Below are 12307 nucleotides of genomic sequence, written 5' to 3' on the forward strand. Positions count from 1 at the left end.
GCCACCTGTCTCCCTCATTTATTTTCCTCTTCTGGATCCTCTCAGGTCACAACTCATGGGAAAAAGTTGGAGAAATGTCCTAAATCAAGGTAATCTTGCCAGCTTCTGGCAGAATTACAATACCCAGTGGAACAAACACACGAGCATGAACACAGGAGGGTGGCCATTTCCAAAACAATGCAAGGTCAGCATGAGAAAAGTCTCTCGGCTCTGGGGTGGGAAGGGTAAGAAGGGCAATGTCCCGGGGACCGTTAGTAGTGTGCAGCCATGCTTCTTGCACACATTCACCATTGCTGGCTGGCGCATGGACAGCAAATTCAAAAACCTGGGCCACGAGCGTCACTTCTCACTCCCTCCAATGGAAGTGACACTCGTGGCCCCTGTACTCCAATCCAAAGCGCACGCGCCAGCTCGAGCACATGAACGCAAGAAACATGACCATGCACTGCTTACAGACCCCAGAATGCTGCATTTAACATGGTAAGTGCCCCCTTTCTGCCCCTACTCCAAAATAGAGGACAAATTAACATCTGGTGCGATCTGGTGCTGGACAGAGCACAGATTACTCAAAAGCCAGACTGTTTGGCCTAAAACCAAATGTCTGGCCACCCCAAGACACACACACCCCACCTCCCCCTCCCAATTTGGCCTCTCTCACACTGTTCCAGTAAAAGACCAATTATCAACTCAAGGAACATCAATCTTTCAACCAGTCAAATTAGAAGCCTTTCAGACTTGCCATGGAATAATTTCAGATTATCAGCCATTCCAACTTCATCTTATTTCCAGCACTGCCTTCTTCCTTTTTTTTGTTGCACTTTCAAAACTCATTTTTTCTAATTTACATTTCTCCCAGTCAATCTTTCCCTTTTCATTATTCTCTTCCCTTTCAGCCAGTACCAACAAATTACTTGTGAGTGTCAATCTCATCTGATCTTCCCCGTCAGTTCTCTCCACCTCACTAGTTACATACAAAAGCAAATTCATTACAAAGTATGCACAGCTTGCAGCTGAGATGAGAGAAAAGTTACATAGCCAGCAGAGCAAGAAATAATAAAACAATCAAGAATACATTCCCAAGGTGCGGAACAGTATTTCCCTTCATAGCAAACATTTTCACCTGTTTGGATTAAAAAAAAATGTTTTAATTTGGGAGATGTCACAGTCCTTCCAACCCACAAGCCCACACTGTCCAAACACCTATGTGATCAATTAACTAACCAACCACACATGTCCTTCTTGGAATGTAGGAGGAAACCCATGCACAAGAATGTAGAAGCTCTTTATCTTTAGTGTCAGAATCAAACCAGAGTTGTTGACAAGGTAATAGTGGTGCTAACAACTACACTAACTGTGCCACCCTTTGGTAATATTTGTGCCATGACAGACTGCTGTGAATGTTCATGATGGGGGATTGAGACAGGGGTGACACAGCAGATTGGCAGCTTCATTAACAGGAACCAAGATCTACGGCCTATTATTTCCAACAGTATCTGCAAACCGGCATACAGCTACTCAGCATCAATCACCCGAAAACAAAAGCATTCTGCTCATTATCACTAGAAACGTAGAATTATTTCGAGCATGATTGGCAGTTCAATATTCAAGCTCTCTCCTTTCCCTCCAGCTCCACCCAATACAATTCATTATCCAAAGAATACACCAGGTAACCCCCACCCAGGAATCTCATCATTTTCTGCCCTACCCACCCAATAGATTGGGAAGAATACCAATAGGAATTCATGATGAGCTCAATTGTTGTAGCAATTGAAACTAAATCACTGCTGGGATATTGCACAGATCTTTAGTACAAATGCCTTCAGTCAGCTGTGATGCAGTTATCTCATTCCAGTGCCAGAGGTGCATCAGTGATGATTTTGAGCTTACAACTGAATGAGCTGTGGAATATCAATTCAAAGATGGTAGATTTAGCTCTATTAATGTAGCCAAATATCGAGCCAGCAGTAAGATTCACAAAGCCACCTCTCAGTTCAGGAACATTTCTCCTCTCTCCACAAACCCCCCACCCTTTAACAGACAGCAGGCTCTTCAACCTCCCTTATTAAACTAATTGTCTGCACTATTCCAAAGTGACATTTTTGAACTAAGATAGCTATAAATATTCATTATCTATCCATTTTGTATATATCTATTTTTCATTGTAGTATACTATAATTGTTTTTTTTTGCTAACCTCTCCAGTATTTCCAGCATTTTATTTCATAGTCATCGCATTTGAAGCTTGCACTCAAATTGGTTGGGGTGCTTCCAGCTTGTTAACAATACTCTAATCACTGTAAAGCCCTTTGACTTTGAAGATAGGGACTTCCTTTATCTCACTAGCTTAAAGATTTCATCTACCATTTGTTTGGAAGTACATCAGTCACCAAATAGTTAGTTCTTTGCAATTTGATAGTTCACCAAAATCACCAAACTCATTAATAGCACTTAGTCAGTTTCCCAGAGAGAAAATTAAAAATGGAGACCTTGGAAGGAGCAATGAACTTGTAAAGAAAGCATTTTGTATTGAACATATTCACTTGAGATTTAATCACAATACACAATTACCATAAACATTCCCCTTACTATTTTCCAATAATATATTAACATCTTCCACACTCCATTGTAGCATGCATCTTCTCAATAATCAAGTTTTCCATTCAAGGAGATAGAGAATCAGGCAGACTTGTTCACTTGTTAAAACACAAAGCTGGTCGTAATAAACATGGACTAAACACACTTGAATTCACACCCAGGTCTGATCATTTTAAGTATCAAATTCAGATTCGATAACCCTTTGTCAACACCATAAAATTTGCACACATTAGCACTGTGGTTGCAACATGCTTAAAAGGTGCTTGAAATCTGATGTTCTATCACAACCATTTCACCTGTTCTCCATTGTGTTCAACTCAGTTCCATCTTTGAATCTGAATAGCTGCTTGATGCTGACATTGAGAGCATTAGTTTTGTTAGATATGAAATGCATATTAAAAGGTTAATGCTGACTTTCAGAAATCAAACTGCTACTCAATAGAACATGACAAAACTAAATCACATTTGGTCTCAACTAAAAGGAATAGGCTCCAGCAACAATTGCAGGAAATGTGGGAAAATTATGAATTTATAAAGCAATGAATTGACAGCTCAGGATTAAAATTATGACAATTTTTTTTTGTTATTTATTCAAAGTGAAAACTATCTGTCAACTAAGAGAATAGGAATTTGCAATCAAGCAATACATTCTGTGGAGGTTTGTGCTGCAAATTAAATGGATGGACAACCAAAATGCAAATTAGTACAGTTGTACATTCAAGGAACTAATTGCCTTTTTTTTTACAGCAGCTGTTAATCAACCCTTTACACAATTTTACAGATTGCTGGACAAGCTATTAATTTTAACTTTAATTGGAATTGCGATCAACTTTCAATACAATTGCATAAATCACAAAATAAGGATCTAAAACAAGTAAACCAAAATAGCATAGGGGATTAAATCTACTTTTATCTGAAATGGCCAATCATATTTTCAGATTTAGCTTTTATATTGCTGAAGTACAAAACCATCCCAACCACTATCAATGAAGTACTTAAAGGTACCTCTCACCAAATGTGTCCAACCTGCTCAAATCAGATTTCCCCTAAAATTCACAGAATTGTTTTGAATCTAATTTATTCTAGAATTACTTTCAAGCTTGGGAAATTATAAAGAGCAAAGAAAGATCCCAATACTGCACCAAAATGACATGCCTCTCCATCATTATTCCAAGATCAAAATCTTTATTTGGCTATGTATGAGTAACTACAAAGTTTGGTACCTCCCAGCAGGGGTGAGGAGTTAAAAGGAAAACAAGGCTTTTGCATCAGTTCAAGAAACTAATTGAAACCACAACCAAAACAACCCTCCATAGATTAAGGGTTTATTGGAAATGGTTTAGAAATACCAGTATACTCTCAATTTGCATCAAGGAAGATAAACTTTGCCTGTTTTTCACCAAGTCAATGGAAATAGAAATAAAAATACAAGATTAGATGCAACAGAACCACCGTGTTTTCACTGGAGAACCCGCAAATCCCACTATTTTCAACTTTTGCAATATTAAAAAGCCTAACAATGGTGTTAAATAATTCAGCAATTCCATAACATTTAAAGCTATCCACATTGGAATTTGTAAATTGTCCCAACCATAAATCAAACTGCCTACCTTTTTTTCCCTTGGTAGTTAACTATGTGAATTTATACTTGGAACAAGTTTTGAAATCACTTAAATTTAGCACTTATTTGGTGCCACTCTTCACAAAATTACTTTTCCCAAAGATGTGTAGTTTAATTCAAATGATCTATTTCGGTTTGAAAATATAAAAAAATTATAACCATTCACCTGACAAGTGCCAACCTGCTTGTTGCTGGAGGGCAAGGTAAATATTCATAGTGGAACTAAATGTTAGCCTATTTGATCTTTCAGATCCTTACTGGCTTCCCAATATTTGGATCAAATTTGCAGCACATTAAACATGAAAGCAGTTAAGAATTAAACCGTTTTATAAACTTCATTTTCAGGATGCATGGGATGTGCATTAAAATAAGGTACACTGAATGTGTACAAGGATGTGCATAATGGTAATTTATGGAAGTCAAGCAAATACACAAACATCCCATATCTGATTCACCTTTTTCGACCTTCTGTTGGCACCTTCCTCCTCCTCAGCACTTCAGCTGTGATAAAGCAGACTGATGAACCAGTCTAGTATTTTTAAGTGTGGTCGTGAACCACGCCTTCCAAACTGCAAAGTGAACAGAATGAAAGAAAAACACAGGTTGAAACTTTATTCACATTTATTTTTGCTTTTAGTGTGCTCACAGAAAATTAGAACACCTTAAGCAGAGAAGTTTAATAGCAATTTTGTAAGCAAAGTTACATTCCATTTCTAAGTCAAATTGGTCAAAGCTTCTCCAGTATTTACAAAAAACCATGATAGACAAGATGCTACACAAAACGCATTGCATCTGAAGAGTTTTCCCAATTGTCAAAGACGACTGAAAAAAAAAGCATCGACTGCTGTAACCAAACATACAACAGTATATAAACAGCAACCATTCCACTTATCACAGCTTTTTCATTTAAAATTGTTTTCAAAAGATCTTCCAAGATGACTGCAATTTTACAAAATGAGCAGGGTGAAGAGTTGCAAACTTCATGTGCTTCTTGATATTAAGATTTCATTTATACATAATCACAGTTAAAAACACCCTGCTGTAATACATAATTACACTTTTAAGGTCATGAACCAGCAATAAACAATAACGCCTATACAACTTTTTCTTCTTCTACTTATCACGTTGACTTGTACAGCTAAAAATGAGATAAGTGAAAAGTTTCTATGATTTAAATGTATTACTAAAACTATTGATTTTGATACGGATTTCCTTGTATTAGATTTAGTGTTGTAAACTGTATGGTATAACTTTTGTAAGATGCAATTTCTGTTTCAAAGACTAATCCTTTACATCATTAGTTTGTGGCACATTTGCTTGGCAACTACACCGCTGCATTGTGGTTTTAATATTACTTCATTTACATTTCACCCAGGATTTACCCACCCAGATTATCCACACCATTGGACGTGTCCATATATTGACCCCAAAAAAAGTTAAACTTGTATAAAATGATGCAAAATATGCAAAAACAGTAATACTGATGCAAAAAAAAAATTGGACAGAGCGAGGTTTGGGGCTCATCTCTGCCTGTTGGAATGGTGGTAACAGAATGAATGCGCTGGGATTTTTAAAAATTAAAAAAAAGCCTTTAAAATCCCTGGTCAGACAGTTCTCCAAACCAGTACCTGGCACCACTCCAACAAACAAACATGGAAAAAAGGTCCATTTGATTATCACTCCAGTTTGGGGGAGGGTGGGGGGCTCTTATTGGTTTTGCTCTGCCGACTCGGTGGCTGGTGCTGGACTGGACTCGGATGGGGCCTCCTGCGGCACAGCGGGCTCTGCTGCTGCTGCTGCTGCGGGCTCTGCTACTGCTTCTTGCTCCACTGTGGTGGCTTCAGCACTCGGGGCCGGGTTGGACGAGGCCGCCTCCGCCGTGGGTTTCTCTTCGTTGGCCTTGGGCTCCTCTGGAGCTTTGGCCTCCTGTCCGTCCGCCCTTTCGGGAGCCTTTTCCTCCGGCTGCGCCTCCGGCGAGGCAGCGCTCTCCTCCTTCTTGGCCTCCGCCGTCACCGCGGCGGCCTCGCCCGCCGGGGCGGCCTTGCTTTCCTCTGCGCTGCCGGCCTCAGCGGCCGCCCCTTGCTCTTTCTCGGCCGGGGGGGCGGCGGCGGCAGCGGGGGCGGGGGAGGGGGTGGCCACTTCGCCGTCGCCGCTCTCGCCAGTTTCCTTCTTGGTCTTCTTGAAGGAGAAGCCGCTCAGCTTGAAGGACTTCTTGAAAGAGAAGCGCTTCTTCTTCTTCTTCGGGGTCTCGCTGTTGGTCGGGCTGGCGGCAGCCGCAGCTCCGCTCTCCTCGCCTTTGCCCGAAGCCTCGCCCTCTGCCGGGGAGGCGCCCTCGGCGGCGGCCGCGCCCGGGGCCGCCCCCCCTTCCACGCTGATCTCCTGGGGCTTGGGGGCCGGAGTGTTGCTGCTGCCGGCCGCCTCAACCCCCTCCTCCTGCGGCTGCGGCCCCTTGTTCTCCTCGGCGGGGGTCGCTCCATTTGCCTGGACCTCCTCCTTCTCGCTGGGCTCCTCGGAGGCGGAGGCAGCGGCGGCGGCGGCGGCCGCCGGGGAAGCGTCTCCGTTCACCTTCACATGGCCGTTCTCCTGCAGAGAGCAGAAAGCAAGAAGCACACACAACAAAATGGTGGGTTATTAAAACACCCAAGAGATAAGAGGCGACATGTACACAAAATGGCCCGGCACTGCTTACGTATTGTACTCGGGGGGGAGGAGGTGGAGAGAGAGGGGGGGGTGGGAGGAGGTGGAGAGAGAGGGGGGGGTGGGAGGAGGTGGAGAGAGAGGGGGGGGGGGAGTGGGGGGTGGCTTTGTTTCTGTGAGCAGCGCAAGATGCCCCCGTGGTGGCAAGGTCATGGTCAACACACCTGGGAACAGGCTGCAAGGATTCGGCTTCTATTGATTACAAACAAAGCCCATTCTTTGGAAAATTGCAAATAGGAACCAGGATCTAGCAATCACGTCCACCGATGAAGTCGAAACCTGGGAGAAGCGTTCCCTCTTCCCATTCCAAATTAAAATCTGCCTGACAATATCGCACGCCCATTCCAACAAGCTGGGCTTTTGGAAGCTATTTTATTTTGCATTTTAATATACACCATCAGGCCTCTCCTGAGCAAAAGCTGCACCGACTTGGGCGAGTGTGCAAGCTGGGGGGAGGGGGTGAATGGACGGGAACAGGGACTTTTGTCCAAGTGTTCCATGAGGTGCAAACGTGCAGCGATGCCATCTGCCCATGTTTGAAAGGGGGGGGGGGGGGGAGGGCATGCGAGCCCCGTTCGGGGTGCGCCGCTAAGAGGCGCCCCTGTCCGCGGCGTTGAGCCCGACTCACTCTCGGCTGGGGACGCCGATAACAGGCAGTGCAAGTCCACCGTGACGCGACCTGCTCATTCATAAGAGCAATGTGGATTATTTTTAAAAAAAATAAAGTCAAACGGTGTTTAGGTGACCGAGAGCTCTGCGACGACACCAATTCGAGTCGTTGCCCCCCTAGAGTTCTATGGATTTCGTGTGATCCCCCCCCCCACCCCCGTCACCAAGACTAGCAGCCCACTTCGGCTGGTTCTGGGGCAATGCACCTTTCACAGCCGACTCGATAAATGGTTGGCAGATTTCACTGCCAAGTACATTGCCCCTCGCATTGAAAATACAACATCAATACCGCCAGACAGCATTCGTTTTAACTATAGCATTGCCTCCAATACCACCCCCCACCAGTTCAAATATCCGAATTGTTTTGGACATGTCCAAGTGCGAAGGATCAGTAAAACCCACGCCAAACACCTCATTTAAAAAGAAATCAACCCTCACCAGGCGAGGCCAGACACTTTAGCTCCCCATTTAAAGGTTTCTTTTTCTGCGAATGTTAATCATAAATAGGATGCCAGCATGGAGTGAAATCGTTCCTTTCCCAACCACTTCGTTGAACAATATCCATCAAACGGTAAAAATTGAAAGGAGGAGGGGGGGGGAAAGAAAGGAGGTTCGATTGAGCCCCTGATATCAAGGCTATTATTTTAAAAAAAATCCAATTGTATCCTACTCCAACGAAATAACGAGCAAAACAATACATTGCATAAGCCTATTACATCCAAATAATGTTGGAAAAATCGAAATCTGTTACAAAATGAACACAAACCTGTCCGTTGGTTTTAGAAGGCGACCCGGCTGCAGCTTCCCCGGCTTTTTCAGCCACAGTTTCGCGATTTGCAGCGTTCTTGGAGAATTGGGCTCCCATGCTTGTACAACAAAGAAACTCCCAGCCAGCGAAAGAAAGAAAGCGAACAAAGACGCCTGGCTTTTCAATGCTACACACACACACACACACACACGGGGACGGACAGACAGAAGGAGGAGTGGAGGGGGGAAAAAGCCGGATCACACCCCTAGAAAAAAAAACTTTTAAGTCCTCTGCAATCAAACCTTATACAGAGCAGCAAGGAAAAAAAAGGGGGGCAAAAAGGCCACGTTGCAATGGTAATAAAAAATCCTAGATTTGTAGCTTTTGCTTTTCGACAAGGGGGGAAAATGGAGAAATCTCCCTGAGCGCTAATAACATGCAGAGTCCAACGCCCAAATGCATAGATGAATGGGCTACTTAGCAATGACGCCAACCGAATCCAGCCTCCTCCAATCACAGCCTTCCGAATCCAGCACTCCGCCAATGGCAGGCTACGAGGGAAGGGCTACCAAACGTAGCAAATAATCAAGAATATTTTCTCGCCAAATATATCGCTGAATAGGTGTAAGGGAAAATCTGGGATTTCTTACGAGTTACTTTGTGTTGCACTAGATTTGGTATGAGATGCATACCAAATATATTCTATATTTAATGTATATGCATCTCATATACACATACACATGTAGTTCCATGCTAAACAGGTTTAAAGCGCTCCTTCTTCCTTGGATTAAATGGCTCACACAGCTAATTGGGTTTCAATGAAGGATGGTAATTTCTGATGCTGTCGATTTGAGTCCTGGTGATCGTGCAAAGAAACAAAATGCCCGGAAGAAATGCACAAATGCATTTCTATTCGCCTCATCGAGAAACTTGCTTAAACATTTGGATTGCCATCCCTTCTTCTCATAGCCAACCAAAGCTACCGCCAACGAAAATATATTGATCAAATGGCGTCTCTCCCCTGAATGTGCTTTACGCTCACCCTTCTGCTGGTAGGAAAGCACGCCGCGTTGCTGAGTTACAATGGTCTGACTGCATCGCTTGGTGCAGAACCTAAATGGGAAGGATATGCATTTTTCTTCCCTCTCTTTCTCTCCCTCTCTATTTGTTAAAGTGGATGGAGAAAAACAAAATGCAACTTTGGATTCCAGACGATGAAGAAGGAGTACGTGAAATGATTTGCTAAACGTGTTTCTCCACCCGTGGCATTGGGCTTACAATTGGATCTGCCATCTCGACGCTGCAGAGGTTGCTTTTCTGGTCGTCTGCCCGTGGTGTCCGGAGAGACTCGCCACACACACATTTCGTGGCTTAACCAAATTATTTCGCACTGAAGCGTGGATTGAGTGATTTCCTCCTGTCCCCTCCCGTGGGCTGTAACTCTATTGTGCACAGGGTCCTGGCGCTCTGTTCGAGGAGGTAACTCTTTGGTGTGGTGCCGTTTGCTCACCGTCGTCCCCCTCCCCCGTCTCTCTCTCTCTCACACACTCACACTCACACACACTGCGTTAATGTGAATCGCAGCTCTTTGCCTGATTCCATAGGAATAGAATGGTCGGGTTGCCATGGCGACTTCCTTCAACCCAAGGATGACCCAAAAGCGAAAGAACGAAGTGGATAAACCTTAAAAAACAAATCGCCAGGCTCTCATCACGCCCAGGACCAGCACAAAGAGCACTGAACAAAATGCAGCTTTGTGTCTCTTGAAATGACATTGATTGGACTGGGACACATGGCTCGGAGTGTGAAAGATTGTAACAGCTCTCTCCACCCAGCGAGAAGCCCGGCCGTCCGAAGTTTGGCTCGCACCCTTCCCGGATCATCTCACCCCCCCCACCCACCCACCGCTTTCTGTTCATCTGCAAAGGGTTAAAAAGTAAAATAGGGGAAGATCGGCATACACTTAAAAGCCAGGCGAAGACAGAGAGAGCTTCTTGGTTGGAAGCTGACACCAGATTTCTCTCAGGAGAAATGATCTAATCAATATTTGGTCCAACAAACCACGTCAAAACAAGGCGACGAAAAATAGTGCAGCATTATTGTTTACTAATCACTACCAAATGAATATGTGGCACTGAAGTAGGGATGGTTGGTACTAAATGGAAATGGCTTGTGTTCATCAAAATTTGATTTATATTATGACAAAAGAACAAAGTCGAGATATCATGGACTAATGTTTCTTACAAGTGTATTATCTGACAAAGGTCTGCAATCAGCTGAATAAAGTAAACAATTAAAGTGTATTCAATCATATTTTGGCATTTAGTGTAAGTCACAAAGATCGTACCCGAATTTATTGAGATAGAATTTTTTAAAAAATGATTGCCGAAGACCTGGTGTCATATTTTATTGGAATATTAGAAGGACTTAAGGCCAAAATAAGCAGAATTTTCAGAATTACATGACAACTATTTCAAACACAAGGAAAATCAGCTCCCACTGGACCCCAGTCTTGTTTTGTAATCATCTATACATTTCCTGAAAGGTCTGGATGTGGAGGACAGGTGTCATTTTACTTAAAATCTGGTGCTAATACCAGCTTCATTATTCTTTCAGCTGGAGCATTCTTTCATGTTTCAGAACAAGTAAAATTATGTTTTATTGCATGAGAATCAAATTTTAATAAGTATTTTGGGAGCTGTATTCAATTTACAATTAGTCCTACTGGTTTGTAGTTACAGAACATGTCAAATTCTACTTTATTGCATTCGTTATAAGGTTTTATTTGTGTTTTGGGGTTTCTGCAATGTAGACAACTTTCCTATGAATATAGCTAGCAGTGGTCTTAATTTTTTTTTACTTGGGCTACTTTGTTTAATTTTAGCTTGACTGAACAACTTGTAAGGAAAGACACACTCATTTTTCACGTTGTACTATTTCAAGTCACCTCAAAGCAATGTTTAAGTAAAGATAGTGTTGGAATGTAGGAAAATAGAAGTGAAATTGCTTAGCAAGGTACTGGCTACAGACAACAATGTAATAATAAACAGCTAAAGTTAATTTAGAGATATTCTAGAGGGAAATGTGTTGATGAGGACATCACTCTTACTTTTCTTTGAAAAGGGCATATGGAATTTCTTAAATTCACTTTGGAGAACAGAAGACAATGCTACACTTGAGGATCAGCCTAAATGTTTCTGCTCAAATCTTATTGGGACTTGAATACAGACTTCCGACTCAGAGGTAAGCATGCTAAAACTGTGCTACAGCTGACAATCTGAAGAATAAGGCTTAAGTCACAAAATATAGTAGACTATATCATCATATTCAGGTATTAAACCATTGTGGGTTTGGAGGTGAATAACATCAACATCATGCTTTTCATAGAAAAAAAAGAGAGTAATCGAGCAGACATTGAACTGCTAGAGGAGTTCAGTGGGTTAGACAACATCAATGGACAGAAATGGTCAGTTAACATTTAGCATCATGACCCTTTATCAAGAATCATATATATCCTTCTTTATATTTAATCTTTTTTTTTAAGACCTTAAGGGATGCAAAGAGTGGAGGTATTGTGGACAGCAAGGAAGGCTTTAAAAGCTTGCATAGGGATCTGGACTAACTAGAAAAATGGGACAGAAAATGGCAGATGGAATTTAATGCAGACAAATGTGAGGTGTTGCATTTTGGAAGGACAAACCAAGGTAGGACATACACAGTAAATAGTAGGTTACTGAGGAGTGCGGAGGAACAAAGGGACCTGGGAATACAAATACAGTACATAATTCCCTGAAAATGGTGTCACAGGTAAACAGGGTCTTCATAAATCAAAGTATTGAATATAGTAGTTAGGATGTTATGGTGAGACTGTATAAAACATTGGTGGGGGCAAATTTGGAGTATTGTGTGTAGTTCTGGTCACCTAACTGCTCAAAGGATACTAAGATTGAAAGAGTGGAGAGAAGATTTACTAGGATG

The 12307-nt window shown here is 42.5% G+C and overlaps 1 protein-coding gene and 1 long non-coding RNA gene across 3 annotated transcripts in view; both read right to left on the bottom strand.

Annotated features, from left to right (window-relative positions):
* Positions 1-2501: 2501 nt before the first annotated feature.
* LOC138736784 (uncharacterized) overlaps positions 2502-12307 on the bottom strand; it is a 47972-nt gene continuing 38166 nt past the window's right edge. For both annotated transcript variants that reach the window (XR_011340565.1, XR_011340564.1), the window contains exon 3: positions 2502-4784. This is a non-coding gene — a long non-coding RNA (uncharacterized lncRNA). The remainder of the gene's footprint in view (positions 4785-12307) is intronic.
* On the bottom strand, positions 4819-8630 carry marcksa (myristoylated alanine-rich protein kinase C substrate a). Its single transcript, XM_069886824.1, has 2 exons — positions 8348-8630; positions 4819-6798 (listed from the first exon to the last, which is right to left on the bottom strand). The coding sequence occupies exons 1-2, from the start codon at positions 8444-8446 to the stop codon at positions 5923-5925; spliced, it is 975 nt and encodes a 324-aa protein (XP_069742925.1). The 5' UTR covers positions 8447-8630; the 3' UTR covers positions 4819-5922.

The sequence above is a fragment of the Narcine bancroftii genome, chromosome 6 (genome assembly GCF_036971445.1).
Source record: "Narcine bancroftii isolate sNarBan1 chromosome 6, sNarBan1.hap1, whole genome shotgun sequence".
In the NCBI taxonomy this organism is placed as follows: Eukaryota; Metazoa; Chordata; class Chondrichthyes; order Torpediniformes; family Narcinidae; genus Narcine; species Narcine bancroftii.